The following is an 18,334-nucleotide window of genomic DNA, read 5'->3' as shown; positions in this document are numbered from 1 at the left end:
AAAAACATCTGTCAATGCATTGTTACACGCATCTTCTGCACATCAATATTCTACGATTGCCGCCATTCCAACGGGTCAATTCCTGCGTGCTCGCAGAATATGTGCCTCTGATGCGTTATTCGAGGGACAGGCCAGGGACCTTGGGCAGAGATTTAGAGATCGTGGTTATAGTAACAGGAGCATCAAGAGGGGCTATGTGAGAGCCAAAAATACCAGGAGAATAGATCTCCTGGGTCCACAAGAGGGTGACTCTAGAGGGAAAAAAGGAAAAGACACACAAGTACGTTTTATTTCTACGTACAACCAACAATGGGATCTAATGAGAACTATCCTTAAAAAACATTGGTCAGTTTTACTGACCGATCCATTTTTGAAAAATCAACTCTCCCCGACACCCCTTATGACAGCACGTAGAGGGAGAAATTTTCGTGATACCTTGGTGTCAAGTCACTATGTCTCTAAACCAACCCCCTTTTTTGGTAGTAGGGGTGTTAAAAAAGGTTTTTTCCCCTGTGGAAAATGTCTGGCATGTAAAAACCACATTAGATCCACGTCCTTTACATCATCGAGCGGCCTCAAGACATATGACATTAGAGAAAACATCACATGTACGACTACACATGTCGTATATTATGCCATGTGTAGTTGTAATCTTATATATATTGGCCTTACGTCTCGTGAACTGCGGGTTCGAACCCGCGAACATGTACGGGATATTGAGGCCGCTCGTGATGTAGATGACGTGGAGTCTTTAAAAACAATTCCCAGACATTTTAAACTCAAACATAAATGCAATTCTAAAGAGTTGAAGATCTGGGGGATTGATTGCGTACACATGGGGATTAGAGGGGGTGATGCTGTGCGGGTTCTAATGCAAAAAGAATGCCGATGGATAGTCAATCTTGACACCATGGTCCCTAACGGACTTAATGAGCAACTCAGTTTTTCATCATTTTTGTAGACTTTGTCATCTCTGGATGTAGGATCACTGGTTTTTTACTTTTGGTTTTTAACATACTTGTCTCTCTTTCTCTCTTTTCTTCTTTTTTCTTCTAGTTATAAATCTTTTTAGTGTTACGTTATTAATATGGATTCGTGTCATCAATACATCTTACTAAAAGCTGGCCTGGAGATGGACCTTTGACTGTCATCGATTGGAATAAGACTTCTGGATGCCTTTTATATATATATACATATATTTTTGCACTGTGTCACTTTTAGTTCCTCTGATGTTAGCCTTATTCTCTGTTTGCTATGATGTAGCATTATCATATAGATCTCACTTGTTATTATTTTTTCATTTATATTTTTTTATTCATTTTTTCACTTGTTTATCTGTTTTTATGTTCGCACTGCATTTAATTATGTAATGGCTAGGTGTGATTGCTACACCGCTTAATGATTAATAAGTGGGAATTTCTCATTACACTGTAGTTGCTCGTAATAGCATCCATTCGATCGTATTGCAGATGACGTAATAGTGATGTGCTTGGTGGGCGGTGCACATTATTGGACCGTCCTTACCCTGCACAATAGGATTCCATCTGTGCCTGCATGAGAAGCTGGTACGTAGTCAGTGCGCATGTCTGGGACGCGGTCAATAGCTGCGGCATCCTCCGGGCGCCTGTTTGTGACGTGTGCGGGTCAATGACGTCACCGGTTTATTCCGGTGACCCGCACCGCCATGTTGGCGCGTAGTATGATGCGTCGTGCAGCGGCCGTTATCGTCATAGACATGCGCCATTTATTGACACTGCCGCGGATTATAAAAAGCAGGACATGGGAGACATAAGCAATATGCGGGCCCCCCGACGAAGCTGAGGGCGAAACGCGCGTAGGGGCGCGTGTTGTGGACTATGGAGAAGGAAAAGGGTAAGGTGTGGATATGGGACTAGTCCTCCTATATTCTTATTAATGTGGGGTGGCTGAACTATAGGGTACTTACCCTTTATTTGATTAGGATGCTTGCACTCCATATAGCTGCTAGGGATACTGTTTAGCACTGGGCACTTTATTTTACCCCATTGGCAGTTACTGTTCTTGTGCCACCGAGCCTTTATATACTTCCCCTTTTGCTACATCCATGGTGCAACATGGTTTTTTTATTGCACCCATTCTCAATATTCTCATATTTCTGTCTTATGTTTATTGTTGTGATCATATAACTGGACTCTTTGTCTCTAACAAATTTTAATGTTGCTAGATGAGCATTAATAAATATTGAATTTTATATGTACTTTGTGAGTTGTTATACTTCATTTTTTTTGGTTTGTGATATTTGAGGAAGTATTTCAGGGTATTTACCCCACTGGTCCCGTGTAATCCAGACGGGACTGCTTTTTGGCAATGGTATCTGTTTCCGAGATTGTGTTTCTGATACGTGTCACACATAGCGAGATCGCTACTGAGGTCACTGTTGCGTCACAAAACTTGTGACTCAGCAGCGATCTCGCTAGCGACCTCGCTTAGTGTGAAGTAGCCTTAAGTGTCAACAGGTGCTGAACCTAGAGTCACAAACTCATATACTCTCCAACAAAAAGGCAGCGCACTGTAGTGCCATAGCATGTAAATATGAAAATTGAATTGCATTACTGCATTAGAAATATGAAAAATATCAAAAATGAAATATGAAGTCTTTAGACTTTATTCTAAGTGAGGAAAGGCATTTCTAGGTCCTGGAAACAAGAAATGCCTTATCGTGGCTTCCAGGTACACATGAATTGGCCAATTTATGCGCTAAACTTTCTCAATTTTTCATATTTTATTTTTGATATTTTTCATATTTCTAATGCATAAATGCAATTCAATTTTCATATTTCATATTTACATGCTATGGCGCTACAGTGTGCTGCCTTTTTGTTTGAGACTTTAGATAAGTAAGTCTTTATGAGCTTTCCACATCTTGCCACTGGGATTTTTGACTATTCCTCAAGGCAAAACTGCTGCAGCTCCTTCAAGTTAGATTGTTTCCACTGGTAAACATCAATCTTCAAGTCTGACCACAGATTCTCAATTGGATTAAGGTCTGAGCTTTGACTAGGCCACTCCAAAACATTTACATACTTCCCCTTAAACCACTCGAGTGTTGCTTTAGCAGTAGGCTTTGGGTCATTGTCTTGTTGGGAGATGAACCTCCATCCCAGTCTCAAATCACTGACAGACTGAAAAAGGTTTTGCTCAAGAATATCCCTGTCATTCGCACTGTTAGGGCTAGCGGAACGCACCAAATAATAAGACAGATAGAGTATGGTGCGTTCGCAGCCCGGGGTCCACCGTGCAGAGATGGAACCTGCTGCCAAGTAATGACGGACTATATGGCGGTACTCATAAGTATACACACGTGGGTTAAACTTCACCCAGCGTGAAGGAAGCGATCCTGTTGCGTCACAGGACCGCGGTACCGCACATAGAGCGCGAGCAAGTAGTCAGCGAACTCAACCCCAACTAGGATTGAAGTCCGATTAGACCCTTGCTGGCACAACACCGCAACTGGGTGTGTAAGGAAACTAAATAACCATATTAAGGCACAAGAGTGCATGCGGTGCCGCACTGACGAACGCCACTAACCACCCAGGCTTGGGTAAGGAAAGCACAGAGGAAGTGCACGGCGCCGTACTGGCGGTCACAGCAACTGGACGCTGTAATGTGTGATTCGTGCTGTAGGATAAGTCGGGCGCTAAATAGCAACCATACACCTTCCGCGAACAGACATTCAATAGGGTAGGGGTATCCAAGGACGACTTGCACTCACAACATACACACATTAACAATTGTACACTAGCGCATGGCCGTGCGGTCATGCGCAGTTTATATAGTTGCAGCACAGGAAGTGGCCATAGAAACTTTGCCCTTCCAAGACCTGCCAAGAGGACCAATGGAATGTGCTGCAGAGCCTGAGCACATGACCCTCGATCTCCAACGGGAGATCTTGCCCTGGGCATGCTCAGTGTGTGCAGACAAGGACTTAGTCCCAGAGAAGTCCGCTCGCTGCTGACCAGCACTGACTTTAATGGCAGAAGCTGAAGAAGCAGCAGTAACTCTCTGTACAGAGTGAGACTGAGCAAGACGCTGGGACCGACGTCCCTGCTGAGCAGACTCCACTGCGGCTGGATAAGAATGGGAGACCGCAGCGGAGATGGCTTGAGATTCCCCCTGTGCAGAAGCGGGAACTCGAGACCTAACATGCACCATCCATCTTCCCCTTGACTCAGACCATTTTCCCTGTCCCTGATGATGAATAACATTCTCACAGCATGATGCTCCGCCACCATATATCACTGTGGGGATGGTGTATTTGGGGTGACGGGCTGTGTTTGTTTAGCACCAGAGATCGTGTTTACCTTGGAGGCCAAAAAGTTCAGTTTTGGTCTCATCTTACCACATCACCTTTCTCTAGACATTTGAGGAGTCTCCCACATGTCTTTTGGCAAACTCAAAACAAGCCTTACAATTTTTGTGTGCAAGTAAATTCTTTTTTCTGCTCACTCTTCCATGAAGGCCACATCTGTGGAGTGTACGGCTTATTGTGGTGGTATGGACAGATACTCCAGACTTTGCTTGGATACTCTGCAGCGCCTTCAGGGTTACCTTTGGTTTCTGTGTTGTCTCTCTGATTAATGCCCTCATTGCTCGGACTGAGAGTTTTGGTGAAGGGCCCTCTCTTAGCAGGTTTGTTGTGGTACCATGTTCTTTCCATTTGCTGATAATGGATTTGATGGTGCTCTGGGGAATCATCAGAGATTGCGATATTTTTTTTTTTTTTTATAACCCAACCCTGACTTGTTCTTCTCAACAACTTTGTCTATGACTTGTTTTAAGATCTTCTTGGTCTTCATGGTGTTTGGTTAGTGGTACCTCCTGCTTAATGGTGTTGCAGCCTCTGTGGCCTTTCAGAAAAAGTTTTATATACTGACAGACCATGTGACGTACAGATTGCACACAAGTGGGCTTCCTTTCACTATGCATGTGATTTCTGAAGGGAATTGCTAGCACCATACATTTTTAGGGGTGTCATCACATTGCTCCTTTCCTGATTTCCTATTCTTTTGCATGTTTCTCACACTTAAATGTTTCAGGTCATCAAACAAATTTAAATATTAGACAAAGATAACGCAAGTAAACACTGAATGCTGTTTTTAAATGAAGGTCTTTCTTTATTAATAAGGGAAAAAGAAATCCAAACATACAGGGCCCAGTGTGAAAAAGTGATCCCCCTACCTTAAACATAAATTATCTGTGGTTCATCACATCATTGGGAAGCTGAGTTCAATTTCCCTACCCACACTCATCCCTGATTACTGCCACACCTGTTCTCTCAATCAAGAAATCACTTAAATAGGACCTGCCTGACAAAGTGTAGAAGGCCAAAAGCTCTTCAAATGCTAAACATCATGCCGCAATCCAAATAAATTCTGAAACAGATGAGAAACAAAGTAACTGAGATCTATCAGTCTGGAAAAGGTTGTAATGCCATTTCTCAATCTTTGTCACTCCAGCGAACCATAGTGAGAGCCATTATCCACAAATGGCGGCAATGTGTAAGGGTATGTTTCCACGTGCTGGAATGGCTGCGCTTTGGATGCAGCGGATACCCCGCTTTGCCCAAAGCACCGCCCCCTTTGTACGTGCGGTGATTCTGCATCTGCTCAATGAATCACCGCATCCTATCCATAGACTAGGTTATTTATCTTGCGGAGACGGAGCCTCTCCACAAGATAAATAGACATGCTGCAGTCTAGAAAAACGCTCTGCATGTCCGGATACGCAGGGCCGCTGGATACGGCCGTGCGCAATAGTGGAGATGGGATTTCATAAAATCCCCTCCACTACGCTGTAACATCAGCAAATCCTGATGTAATACACCCAGTGGAAACTGTTGTGAATTCTGTTGTCGGGCTCCCTCCTGTGGTCATGAATGGTACTTCGGCTGGTTCTGTCCATGGACTTCCTCTGGTGGGTGTTTCTGAGTTTCCTTCCACAGGTGACGAGGTTAATTCGTTAGCAGGCTGCTCTATTTAACTCCACTTAGATCTTTGCTCCATGCCACCTGTCAATGTTCCAGTATTGGTCTAGTTCACTCCTGGATCGTTCTTGTGACCTGTCTTCCTAGCAGAAGCTAAGTTCCAGCTTGTATTTCTTTTGTTTGCTATTTTTCTGTCCAGCTTGCTATTTTTATTGTTGTCTTGCTTGCTGGAAGCTCTGGGACGCAGAGGGAGCGCCTCCGCACCGTGAGTCGGTGCGGAGGGTCTTTTTGCGCCCTCTGCGTGGTCTTTTTGTAGGTTTTTGTGCTGATCGCGAAGTAACCTTTCCTATCCTCGGTCTGTTCAGTAAGTCGGGCCTCACTTTGCTAAATCTATTTCATCTCTGTGTTTGTATTTTCATCTTTACTCACAGTCATTATATGTGGGGGGCTGCCTTTTCCTTTGGGGAATTTCTCTGAGGCAAGGTAGGCTTTATTTTTCTTTCTTCAGGGCTAGCTAGTTCCTTAGGCTGTGCCGAGTTGCATAGGGAGCGTTAGGCGCAATCCACGGCTATTTCTAGTGTGTTTTATAGGATTAGGGATTGCGGTCAGCAGAGTTCCCACGTCCCAGAGCTCGTCCATTATTATCAGTAACTATCAGGTCATTCCGTGTGCTCTTAACCACCAGGTCCATTATTGTCCTGACCACCAGGTCGTAACAGGAAACATACCGTAACAGTGGTGAACTTTCCCAGGAGTGACTGGTAGACCAAAATTACCACAAAAGCGCAGCGATGACTCATTCAAGAGGTCACAGAAGAGCCCACAACAGTATCCAAAGAAATGCAAGACTTATTTCCCTCTGTTAAGAAATATAATATAAACTTCGGCACTCCAAGTTACAAGTTAATATAAGTTTTATATGTAAACTTGAATCACAGACATTCAAATTTAGCCAATTTTTCAGCCAGTATGTGGAATTTATCAAGGTAAGTCTGTAGGTGCTGTGACAAAGCTTCAGAGATTAGTAAAGTGGAATCAGGTGGATATGCATACCTGTGGGTGCCGTGATAAGGCCCCAGGGTCTGTGGGTGCTGCGGCAGGACTCTAAGATCTAGTCCTCCTTGTTGCTGAGGAGATAAGCACTTTACTAAACTCTGAAATTTTGTCACGGCACCTACTGACTTACCTTGATAAAGGCCACATACGAGCCAAAACGTTGTCTTAATTTGAATGTCTGTGATTCAAGTTTACATATAAACTTTCATTAACTTGCAACTTGGAGTGCCAAAGTTTATATTACATTTCATTTATGTGACTTTCTGTCATACTTCACAGCACCCATTCATACTGTTGAGCGACACCTATCATCCACTGTTCCCTCAGTTAAGGTCATTGTTCATGACTCCACCGTAAGAAAAAGACTGGGCATAAATGACCTACATGGCAGAGTTCCAAGACGAAAACCACTGCTCAGCTATGAGAACATAAAGGCCCGTCTAAGTTTTTCCAGAAAACATCTTGATGATCCACGAGGCTTTTGGGAGAATACTTTGTGGACTGACAAGACAAAAGTTGAACTTTTTGGAAGGTGTATGTCCATTACATCTGGCGTAGAAGTAACACAGCATTTCAGAAGAGGAACATCATACCAACAGTAAAATATGGTGGTGGTAGTGTGATGGTCTGGGGCTGCTTTGCTGGACCTGGAAGACTTGGTGTGTTAAATGGAACCATGAAATCTGCTGTCTACCAAAAAATCCTAAAGGAGAATGTCCGGCCATCTGTTCATGATCTGGAACTGAAGGGCACTTGGGTTATGCAGCAGGACAATGATCCAAAACACACCAACAAGTCCACCTCTGAATGGCTTTGGATAAACAAAATTAAAACTTTGAGTGGCCTATTCAAAATCCTGACCTTAATCCGATTGAGATGCTATGACATGACCTTAAAAAGGCAGTTCATGCCCGGATACTCTCCAATGTGGCTGAATTACAACAATTCAGCAAAGATGAGTGAACCAAAATTCCTCCAGAGCGTTGTAAAAGACTCATTGCCAGTTATCACAAACACTTGATCGCAGTAATTGCTGGTAAGGGTGGCCCAAGCAGTTGTTAGGTTTAGGGGGCCCTGTAGGTTTGGATTTCTTTTTTCCCTTACTAATAAAGACCTTCATTTTAAAATCTGCATTTTGTGTTTACTTGTGTTATCTTTGTCTAATATTTACATTTGTTTAGTGATCTGAAACATTTAAGTGTGACAAACATGCAAAAGAATAGGTAAGCAGGAAGGGGGCAAACACTTTTCACACAACTGTATGCACATGACAATTTTTAGTTATTTGTTCCCATAAATTTAAGTTATGCCTACATTTTTCTCACTTCAACAACTTAGACTATTTAGTGCTGATGCATCTCACACAAATCGGATTACAAAAATATTTAAACACATATTGTTATGTAACAAAATCAGTAAAAAGCCAAGGGGCGAATACTTTCGCAAGCCACTGTAAGGGATTATACCAGTGGTATTACACAGCCAGCACTCAGCTCCTGTGCTCTCTTCATATTTTCAATGTATACATTTATGAAGTCGATGTAAAGGTATGTTCACATCATGACTTTATTTTGACAAGATTTTCCTAGGCTACGCAGCATTGGGAATTTTTTCCTGGCTTTACTGTCAGTTTTTCCATTGATGTCCTTTTTCTGTTGTTTGAACTATAAAGAGGAGGCTGCTTCCAAACAAAGCTGCCCGAAGCATGTCTGTTCATTTAACCGTTTCACGGTTTCAAACCCTGTAGAGGTTAAAAGAAGTAACAAAAGACTGATCATGTGCACAGCAACCTCAATTTTACATTGCTGTGCGCTATGTTTCCTGGCAGAATCCGCCAAATGTTGTGTGCACATGCGCTAAAACTGAACTGAATGGCACATTGGATCTTCGCACTTGCCTGGGTTCTCTGGGTGCTGATTGTTGGCCCAGGAATCCAATATATGCTCAAAAAGTCCTTTTTGGCATGCACGCAACTGTAAAAGATGTAACCCTTTGCTTCCCACGCACATGTCAATGTTAGTTATACTATGAATTTTTTTATTTTGCTCCAGATGTTTTTCGATCTCGATCCTGATTTTGCAGTTGAATACTACATTACCATAATGGTGAGTATGCTTCTTACCACCCACATTATATTACACACAGGGGACGTCCTGGTAAAGTACCAATACCTAACTGCTGCAGTCTCATGCTTCAAGGGAGAACAGGGCAATGGTAAAGCCAGATGTTTCCTTTCTTGAAGACTGCTCTGAATCCATGACGCTTGTTCCAAGTGTTGAAAAGCCAGGAGCACCAACCCAGACACAGATCTTGCATACTCTCGCCATGTTCTTCTGCTTTCTACATCACTCCATTGACATCTCCACCTTTGTCTTCCACTTCCAGCCCTTGATTCATATCATCTTATTCTTCGGGATTCTGTGGGGCCTGGAGTGGTTCTTCGGGAAGAAAACCATCAGGAGAGATCCAATTTTCAGGTTTTGTGCAATTCTTATTTTCCAGATGATTCAGATATCATTACCCATGAGTGTTGTCAGGACAGAACAGATAAAGCAGAGTCACTGTAAGAACATCATGGGTTTAATAGACCATTCTTCATTTTATGGCAGAAAACAGCATATAGAAGTTGCCAAATTTTTGTGCAACAGTTTAGTAAGTTTTGGGATCATGTGATTGCTGGGAGCCGGAAAGGAACAGGAGCTGCTGGATCCAAACAGAACCAGATCAGCTCTGCAGTCTCCATCAGGAGGCTGATTTTGTCCTGTAACTGGGGCTAATATATCAGCTCCAGTTACAGGGGAAATGAAACAAATGTGTATTTAAATGTTATGATGCCCCCTAAAGATGTTTTATGACTTTAAGGAGGGCACAATGAGTAAAATAAATGAATGGGGGAAAATGGATCGATATTGAACTGGTTTACTAGCATGCAAGAAACTGTTCAGTGACACACTCAGCTCTGATACATCTGTACTTTTGGACAAATATATGATCAGAGGATGCAGTCGGTTGGTGAGGTTGATAAAAAAAAAAGTAGTATCCCAGTCTATCATCCCATCATTCTGCAAAATGATTTCTTCCTGTCATTCTAGAACCTACAGGCAGAAAACCAAAGTGAAGGAAAACCCCGAGGCGCTGGAGGAACCTGAGGATGACACTTTGTTGGCTTCCAAATGTGTGGAAGAGGTAATCATTCATAGACTGCAGACCTGGTGCTCGCTGGGTTTGAGGAGTCAGTGATCAGCTGATCCACGAGATTGCACCTCTTTAGGCCGGTTTCACACGTCAGTGGCTCCGGTACGTGAGGTGACAGTTTCCTCACGTACCGGAGACACTGACTCACGTAGACACATTAAAATAAATGTGTCTCTGCACATGTCAGCGTGTTTTCACAGACCGTGCGTCCGTTTGCAAAACACGGAGACATGTCAGTGTTCGTGGGAGCGCACGGATCACACGGACCCATTAAAGTCAATGGGTCCGTGTAAACACGTACCGCACACGGATGCTGTCCGTGTGCCATCCGTGTGCGTTTTTCCTGTCATAGGGTTAAAATTGTAAAAATTGTTGCAATACACGGACACACATACAGCACATAGACAGCACACGGACCCTAAAAACGTACTCACGGACATCACAAGGATCCCACACGGATGGCCTACGTGAGCACACGGACAACTCCGGTACCGGAATTATCTGAACGTGTGAGACTGGCCTTAGAGATGGGTTTCTGTGTGAACCAAACTGCAAGTCTGTAGCAGAGGGCTCAGAGGAGGCTGGGTTTCATTGAGGAGTCATACAGGGGAAATAATGCAAATAAGTTCTTTTCCAGAAGGAACTAAACCACCTCTCCTGTGCCTCTTATTGGATGTGGCTACTCTTTACCCCCTTTACCTCCAAGGGTGGTTTGCACGTTAATGACCGGGCCAATTTTTACAATTCTGGCCACTGTCCCTTTATGAGGTTATAACTCTGGAATGCTTCAACGGATCCCGGTGATCCTGACATTGTTTTCTCGTGACATATTGTACTTCATGGTAAAATTTCTTTGATATTACCTGCGTTTATTTGTGAAAAAAATGGAAATTTGGCGAAAATTTTGAAAATGTCGCAATTTTCCAACTTTGAATTTTTATGCAATTAAAATCACAGAGATAAGTCACACAAAATACCGTATATACTCGAGTATAAGCCGAGATTTTCAGCCCACTTTTTTGGGCTGAAAGTCCCCCTCTCAGCTTATACTCGAGTCATACGCAGGAATTGGCAGGGGAGGGGGAGCGGGGTCTGTCTAATTATACTCACCTGCTCCTGGCGCGGTCCCTGCAGGTCCCTGGCTTCCCCGGCGCCGGCAGCAGCAGATTCTTCCTGTACTGCACGGTCACATGGTACCGCTCATTACAGTAATGAATATGCGGCTCCACCTCCCACAGAGGTGGAGCCGCATATTCATTACTGTAATGAGCGGTAACGGTGACCGCTCAGTACAGGATGAAGCTGCGGCGTCGGGGAAGCCAGGGACTGCACCGCGCCAGGACCAGGTGAGTATACGGGGAGCGCTGCGCGATAGTCACTTTTCCTCGTTCCAGGCGTCGCTCTGTCTTCAGCAGTGACACTCAGGTCAGAGGGTGCGGTGACGTAGTTAGTGCGCGCCCTCTGCTGAACGTCAGTGCAGAAGACGGAGCCGCACCGGAACAAGGAGCAGGTAACTATTGAAAGTGCGAGGGGGCCTGAGCGACGGAGAGGTGAGTATGTGATTTATTTTTTTTATCGCAGCAAAAAGGGGCAAGTGTCTGTATGGAGCATCTATGGGGCCATAAGGTTTGTGCAGCACTATATGGGGCCATAACATTTGTGCAGCACTATATGGGGCTATAACATTTGTGCAGCACTACATGGGGCCATAACATTTGTGCAGCACTATATGGGGCCATAACATTTGTGCAGCACTGTATGGGGCCATAACATTTGTGCAGCACTATATGGGGCCATAACGTTTGTGCAGCACTGTATGGGGCCATAATATTTGTGCAGTACTATAAGGGGCCATAACATTTGTGCAGCACTGTATGGGGCCATAACGTTTGTGCAGCACTATATGGGGCCATAACATTTGTGCAGCACTATATGGGGCCATAACGTTTGTGCAGCACTATATGGGGCAAGTGTCTGTATGGGGCCATAATTAACGTTTGTGGAGCATTACGGTATATGGGGCAAGTGTCTGTATGGAGCATCTTATAGGGCCATAATCAAGGTTTGTGCAGCACTATATGGGGCAAATATCTTTATGGAGCATCTTATGGGGCCATAATCAGCATTTGTGCAGCATTATATTGGGCAAATGTGTCTATGGAGCATCTTATGGGGCCATTATTAACCTTTATGCAGGATTCTATGGGGCATATTTTAATATGGAGCATCTTATGGGGCCCATCATAAACTGTATGGAGCATTATATGGGGCTCCTGATTCAATATGGATATTCAAAAACACTTAACCTACTGATGTCTCAATTAATTTTACTTTTATTGGCATCTATTTTTACTTTTGACATTTACCGGTAGCTGCTGCATTTCCCACCCTAGGCTTATACTCGAGTCATTAAGTTTTCCCAGTTTTTTGTGGCAAAATTAGGGGGGTGGGCTTATACTTGGGTCGGCTTATACTCGAGTATATACGGTACTTAATAAGTAACATTTCCCACATGTCTACTTTACATCAGCACAATTTTGGAACCAAAATTTTTTTGTTAGGGAGTTATAAGGGTTAAAAGTTGACCAGCAATTTCTCATTTTTACAACACCATTTTTTTTTAGGGACCACATCTCATTTGAAGTCATTTTGAGGGGTCTATATGATAGAAAATAACCAAGTGTGACACCATTCTAAAAACTGCACCCCTCAAGGTGCTCAAAACCACATTCAAGAAGTTTATTAACCCTTCAGGTGTTTCACAGGAATTTTTGGAATGTTTAAACAAAAATGAACATTTAACTTTTTTTTCACAAAAAATTTACTTCAGCTCCAATTTGTTTTATTTTACCAAGGGTAACAGGAGAAAAGTGACCCCAAAAGTTGTACAATTTGTCCTGAGTACACCGTTATCCCATATGTGGGGGTAAACCACGGTTTGGGCGCATGGCAGAGCTCAGAAGCAAAGGAGCGCCATTTGACTTTTCAATGCAAAACTGACTGGAATTGAGATGGGACGCCATGTTGCGTTTGGACAGCCCTTGATGTGCCTAAACATTGAAACCCCCCACAAGTGACACCATTTTGGAAAGTAGACCCCCTAAGGAACTTATCTAGATGTGTGGTGAGCACTTTGACCCATTAAGTGTTTCACAGAAGTTTATAATGCAGAGCCGTAAAAATAAAAAAAACATTTTTTCACAAAAATGATTTTTCGCCCCCAATTTTTTATTTTCCCAAGAGTAAGAGAAGAAATTGGACCCCAAAAGTTGTTGTACAATTTGTCCTGAGTACGCTGATACCCCATATGTGGGGGTAAACCACTGTTTGGGCGCATGGGAGAGCTCGGAAGGGAAGGAGCGCTGTTTGACTTTTCAATGCAAAATTGACAGGAATTGAGATGGGACGCCATGTTGCGTTTGGAGAGCCACTGATGTGCCTAAACATTGAAACCTCCCACAAGTGACACCACTTTGGAAAGTAGACCCCCTAAGGAACTTATCTAGATGTGTGGTGAGCACTTTGACCCATTAAGTGATTCACATTAGTTTATAATGCAGAGCCGAAAAATGAAAAAATTTTTTTTACAAAAATGATTTTTCGCCCCCATTTTTTTATTTTCCCAAGGGTAAGAGAAGAAATTGGACCCCAAGAGTTGTACAATTTGTCCCGAGTACGCTGATACCCCATATGTGGGGGTAAACCACTGTTCGGGTGCATGGCAGAGCTCGGAAGGGAAGGAGCGCCATTTGACTTTTCAATGCAAAATTGACTGGAATTGAGATGGGACGCCATGTTGCATTTGCAAAGCCCCTAATGTACCTAAACAGTAGAAACCCCCCCCAAGTGACCCCATATTGGAAACTAGACCCCCCAAGGAACTTATCTAGATGCGTTGTGAGAACTTTGAACCCCCAAGTGTTTCACTACAGTTTATAACGCAGAGCCGTGAAAATAAAAAATCTTTTTTTTTCCACAAAAATTATTTTTTTAGCCCCCAGTTTTGTATTTTCCCAAGGGTAACAGCGGAAATTGGACCCCAAAAGTTGTTGTCCAATGTGTCCTGAGTACGCTGATACCCCATATGTTGGGGTAAACCCCTGGTTGGGCGCACAGGAGAGCTCGGAAGGGAAGGAGCACTGTTTTACATTTTCAACGCAGAACTGGCTGGAATTGAGATCGGACGCCATGTCGTGTTTGGAGAGCCCCTGATGTGCCTAAGCAGTGGAAATCCCCCAATTATAACTGAAACCCTAATCCAAACACATCCCTAACCCTAATCCCAACGATAACCCTAACCATACCCCTAACCTTGACACACCCCTAACCCTAATCCCAACCCTATTCCCAACCGTAAATGTAATCCAAACCCTAACCCTAACTTTAGCCCCAACCCTAACTTTAGCCCCAACCCTAACTGTAGCCTTAACCCTAGCCCCAACCCTAACCCTAATGAGAAAATGTAAATAAATACATTTTTTTAATTTTTACCTAACTAAAGGGGTGATGAAGGGGGGTTTGATTTACTTTTATAGCGGGTTTTTTAGTGGATTTTTATGATTGGCAGCCGTCACACACTGAAAGATGCTTTTTATTGCCAAAAGTATTTTTTGTGTTACCACATTTTGAGAGCTATAATTTTTCCATATTTGGGTCCACAGAATCATGTGAGGTCTTGTTTTTTGCGGGATGAGTTGACGTTTTTATTGGTAACATTTTCGGGCACGTGACATTTTTTGATCGCTTTTCATTCCGATTTTTGTGAGGCAGAATGACCAAAAACCAGCTATTCATGAATTTCTTTTGGGGGAGACGTTTATACCATTCCGCGTTTGGTAAAATGGATAAAAGCAGTTTTATTCTTCGGGTCAGTACGATTACAGCGATTCATCATTTATATAATTTTTTTATGTTGTGGCGCTTTTATACGATAAAAACTATTTTATAAAAAAATTATTATTTTTCCATCGCTTTATTCTGAGGACTATAACTTTTTTATTTTTTCGCTGATGATGCTGTATGGCAGCTCGTTTTTTGCGGGACAAGATTACATTTTCAGCGGTACCATGGTTATTTATATCTGTCTTTTTGATCGCGTGTTATTTCACTTTTTGTTTGGCGGTATGATAATAAAGCGTTGTTTTTTGTCTCTTTTTTTACGGTGTTCGCTGAAGGGGTTAACTAGCGGGACAGTTTTATGGGTCAGGTCGTTACGGACGCGGCGATACTAAATATGTGTACTTTTATTGTTTTTTTTGTTATTTAGATAAAGAAATGTATTTATAGGAACAATATATACGGTACATTTTTTTTTTTAGGAATTTTTTTTACATTTTCTTTTACACATGTGAATATTTTTTTTTTTTACACTATAACATTGCCCCGGGGGGCATCATGTTATAGTGCAAGATCGCTGATCTGACACTTTGCTCTGAGCAGGCACTGGTAAGCCACCTCCCTGCAGGACCCGGAAGGCCCCCCGCGGCCATATTGGATCCGGGCCTGCTGCAGTGAGGAAGGAGGTAGGAGACCCTCGGAGCAACGCGATCACCCTCCGGACTAATGGCGGACACAAACACAGCAGAAAGACTCTCATCTCCAGAAGATCGGGGTCTAAGAGAAAAAAAATCTTGCAACTTTCCTTAAAAGTATGAAATCTCTCCCTCTCCCCAGAGAAGGTATCTGGGAGCTTAACTGTAGGTTCAGGAAAGTGCAAAGAGACATCAACAGTGTCAGAGTACTTACAGTCAGTCTGCAACAATTTAATGGTGTCAGAAAGCTCCCTTTGCAGGTGGTTATGAGACGAGGACAAGGCCCTCTGTCCCACAAACAGGTCTTGTATCATAACTGTCAAACTGTCCATTTGATCTGCCAAGCTATGGAGCGGATCCATAGCAAACAGCGCAGAGAGAGAAAAATGCAGAAATCTCTTTAAATGTTTGGTCAGCTATAATGTCTTGCAGCTGCAGTGCAGTACAGAGCAACTTCCACCAGGGGGAGCTTGATAGGAAAGCGAGACTGCACACACTGAGCAGCAGAACCGATGCCACCTAGTGGCAAGAGAGTGGTCAGAAAAGCCGAGTCAGAGCATGAGATAGCACGACAGTACAAAAGGATTTAGACAGAATGGATAGTCAAAACATAGCAAGAGATCAGTAAACCAGGACGGGCAAAATACGGTACAATAGGGACAAACCGAAATAGAGTCAATAGCCAAGCCAGGATGTCAGAACCGGAGAATCAAGCAGATCAACAGACAAACGCTGGGAATGGGCAGACAGAGAAAGATAACAGACACAGGACAAGTCAGGGTTCACAGCAGGACAAATCAAGGGCTTCCAGAGTCAGGTTCACACGCCGAAGGCAGAACTATAGCTGACACCACCCTCAGTATACCTGGGAACAAAATAGCAAACCTGATCCCAGAATGAGGCAGAGCAAAGTTAACCCTTGACATGATCCACCCAGAGAAAGAGCAGACAGGAATAAACTCCGGAATGGATCATGACAACAGGTCATGTGTTGAGGACACATCCCATGGGCAAATAGTATCTAGAATGGAATTCCCGGCCCTAGAAATTATTTTTTTAAACTTTTTTCTCTTTTTAGAAGCCAGTGATTACTGTCAACAACCTGCGCAAAGAATATTTAGTCAGGAGGGGATGCTGCCGGCTCCAGAAAAAGACCAAAGTAGCAATGAGAAATATTTCATTTCACGTCAAAAAAGGTTTGTTTCAAAAATTATTTTTACAACTTTGTTGAAATGTAATATTGTATAGTCCCGTTACCCAAAGTTACACTCCATGACTGATGTACTGATCTGATTGTCCGCTTGTCTTTGTATGTAAAGGTGAGGTGCTTGGTCTATTAGGACCCAATGGAGCAGGGAAAACCACATCTGTGTACTTGCTGGCGGGCGAGGAGGAACCAACTGCAGGAAATGTGAGTATCCTTAAGGTCCACAGAGGTTGATAAATGTGGAAATAAACCAGAAAACACAAAAAACGCTGTGATAGTTCCACATAAGAGAATTGTTTGTACTGCTCCTATATCCTGTAGATGGGATATGGGTAGTAATGAGCAAACCTGCCGAAATTTACGATTTGTCAGTTCGCTCAAATTTATTCAATATGGATCAAATCTGTCACATTTTGCTTAGCGATCCCTCCGAGTACCAGTGGGTAATAAATGAAGGGTGAAAAAATATATATTTTCACAACGCCGCTCACCAATCGAAGTGTCCTGCCTGGTCATCCAGTCTTCTCTTCACCTCCAGTGTCTCCATTTCTTCAGGGTTGGAAACGGACGTCTTCTAGATCTTCGGTCATCACCTACAAGACCCCGCTGGTGACGAATAGTGATGAGCGGAAATGCTCTTTACTCGAGTATGCCCAGGGTGCTCAGGTATGCACAGAGTATTGCGGTTGCTAGAGTGCCCACGGCCACATATTTAACATCTGTTAGAAAGCTACAAACGAGTGGGGATTGCCCGTGTATGTCAGGCAATCCCCCATGTTTTGTGACTATCTAACAGTCTTGAAATATGCAGCTGCAGGGAATCAAACATGTCACCCTAGCACCCGCGATACTCTGTACATACCCGAGCACCCTGGGCAAACTCGAGTAACGAGGACTTGAGTTCATTACTAGTGATGAATATTGCCATACTGCGTCACCCAAGAGCTAGTTGATGTCGGAGATCCAGAACTTAAGAAAGAGGAAGTCCTTCGCGACACCCAAGAACAGAAAGCACCAAAGCCACAGGGAGGGATTGGATGAGAAGCTGCATTGGTGGGAGTGCAGAAAGGACAAATGCCCGTCATCGCTGTACAGTATTCCATCATTATTTGCAGGTAGAGCTGTGTGGCGTCGGATCTCCAGTGTCCCACAAGACGGATGAGTCCACTGGCTTCCTTGGCTACTGTCCTCAGATGAGCCCTTTGTGGCCGAGCCTGACCGTACGGGAACATCTCGAGATTTATGCCGCTGTGAAGGGTCTGAGGAAGGAAGACGCAGACGTGGCCATAAGACGGTAAGCAATGGCCATCATGCGTCCTATATGAACGTTAGCGTGCACATTACGTGGGAGCATACTTGTACTGTGCATTCTCTAATCTTGAC

General features: G+C 43.4%; 1 protein-coding gene across 2 annotated transcripts in view; it reads left to right on the top strand.

Moving 5' to 3' along the window:
• Positions 1-18,334, top strand: part of LOC138664204 (ABC-type organic anion transporter ABCA8-like) — a 141,097-nt gene that overhangs the window by 107,551 nt on the left and 15,212 nt on the right. For both annotated transcript variants that reach the window (XM_069750698.1, XM_069750699.1), the window contains exons 27-32: positions 9,070-9,123; positions 9,404-9,495; positions 10,111-10,204; positions 16,823-16,940; positions 17,064-17,155; positions 18,067-18,245. In XM_069750698.1, coding sequence (XP_069606799.1) covers positions 9,070-9,123; positions 9,404-9,495; positions 10,111-10,204; positions 16,823-16,940; positions 17,064-17,155; positions 18,067-18,245 — 629 coding nt within the window. The remainder of the gene's footprint in view (positions 1-9,069; positions 9,124-9,403; positions 9,496-10,110; positions 10,205-16,822; positions 16,941-17,063; positions 17,156-18,066; positions 18,246-18,334) is intronic.

This window comes from Ranitomeya imitator, chromosome 2, assembly GCF_032444005.1.
Source record: "Ranitomeya imitator isolate aRanImi1 chromosome 2, aRanImi1.pri, whole genome shotgun sequence".
Taxonomy (NCBI): Eukaryota; Metazoa; Chordata; class Amphibia; order Anura; family Dendrobatidae; genus Ranitomeya; species Ranitomeya imitator.
The sequence above is the reverse complement of the archived record's forward strand: the minus strand, read 5'-3'. Positions and strand labels throughout refer to the sequence as shown.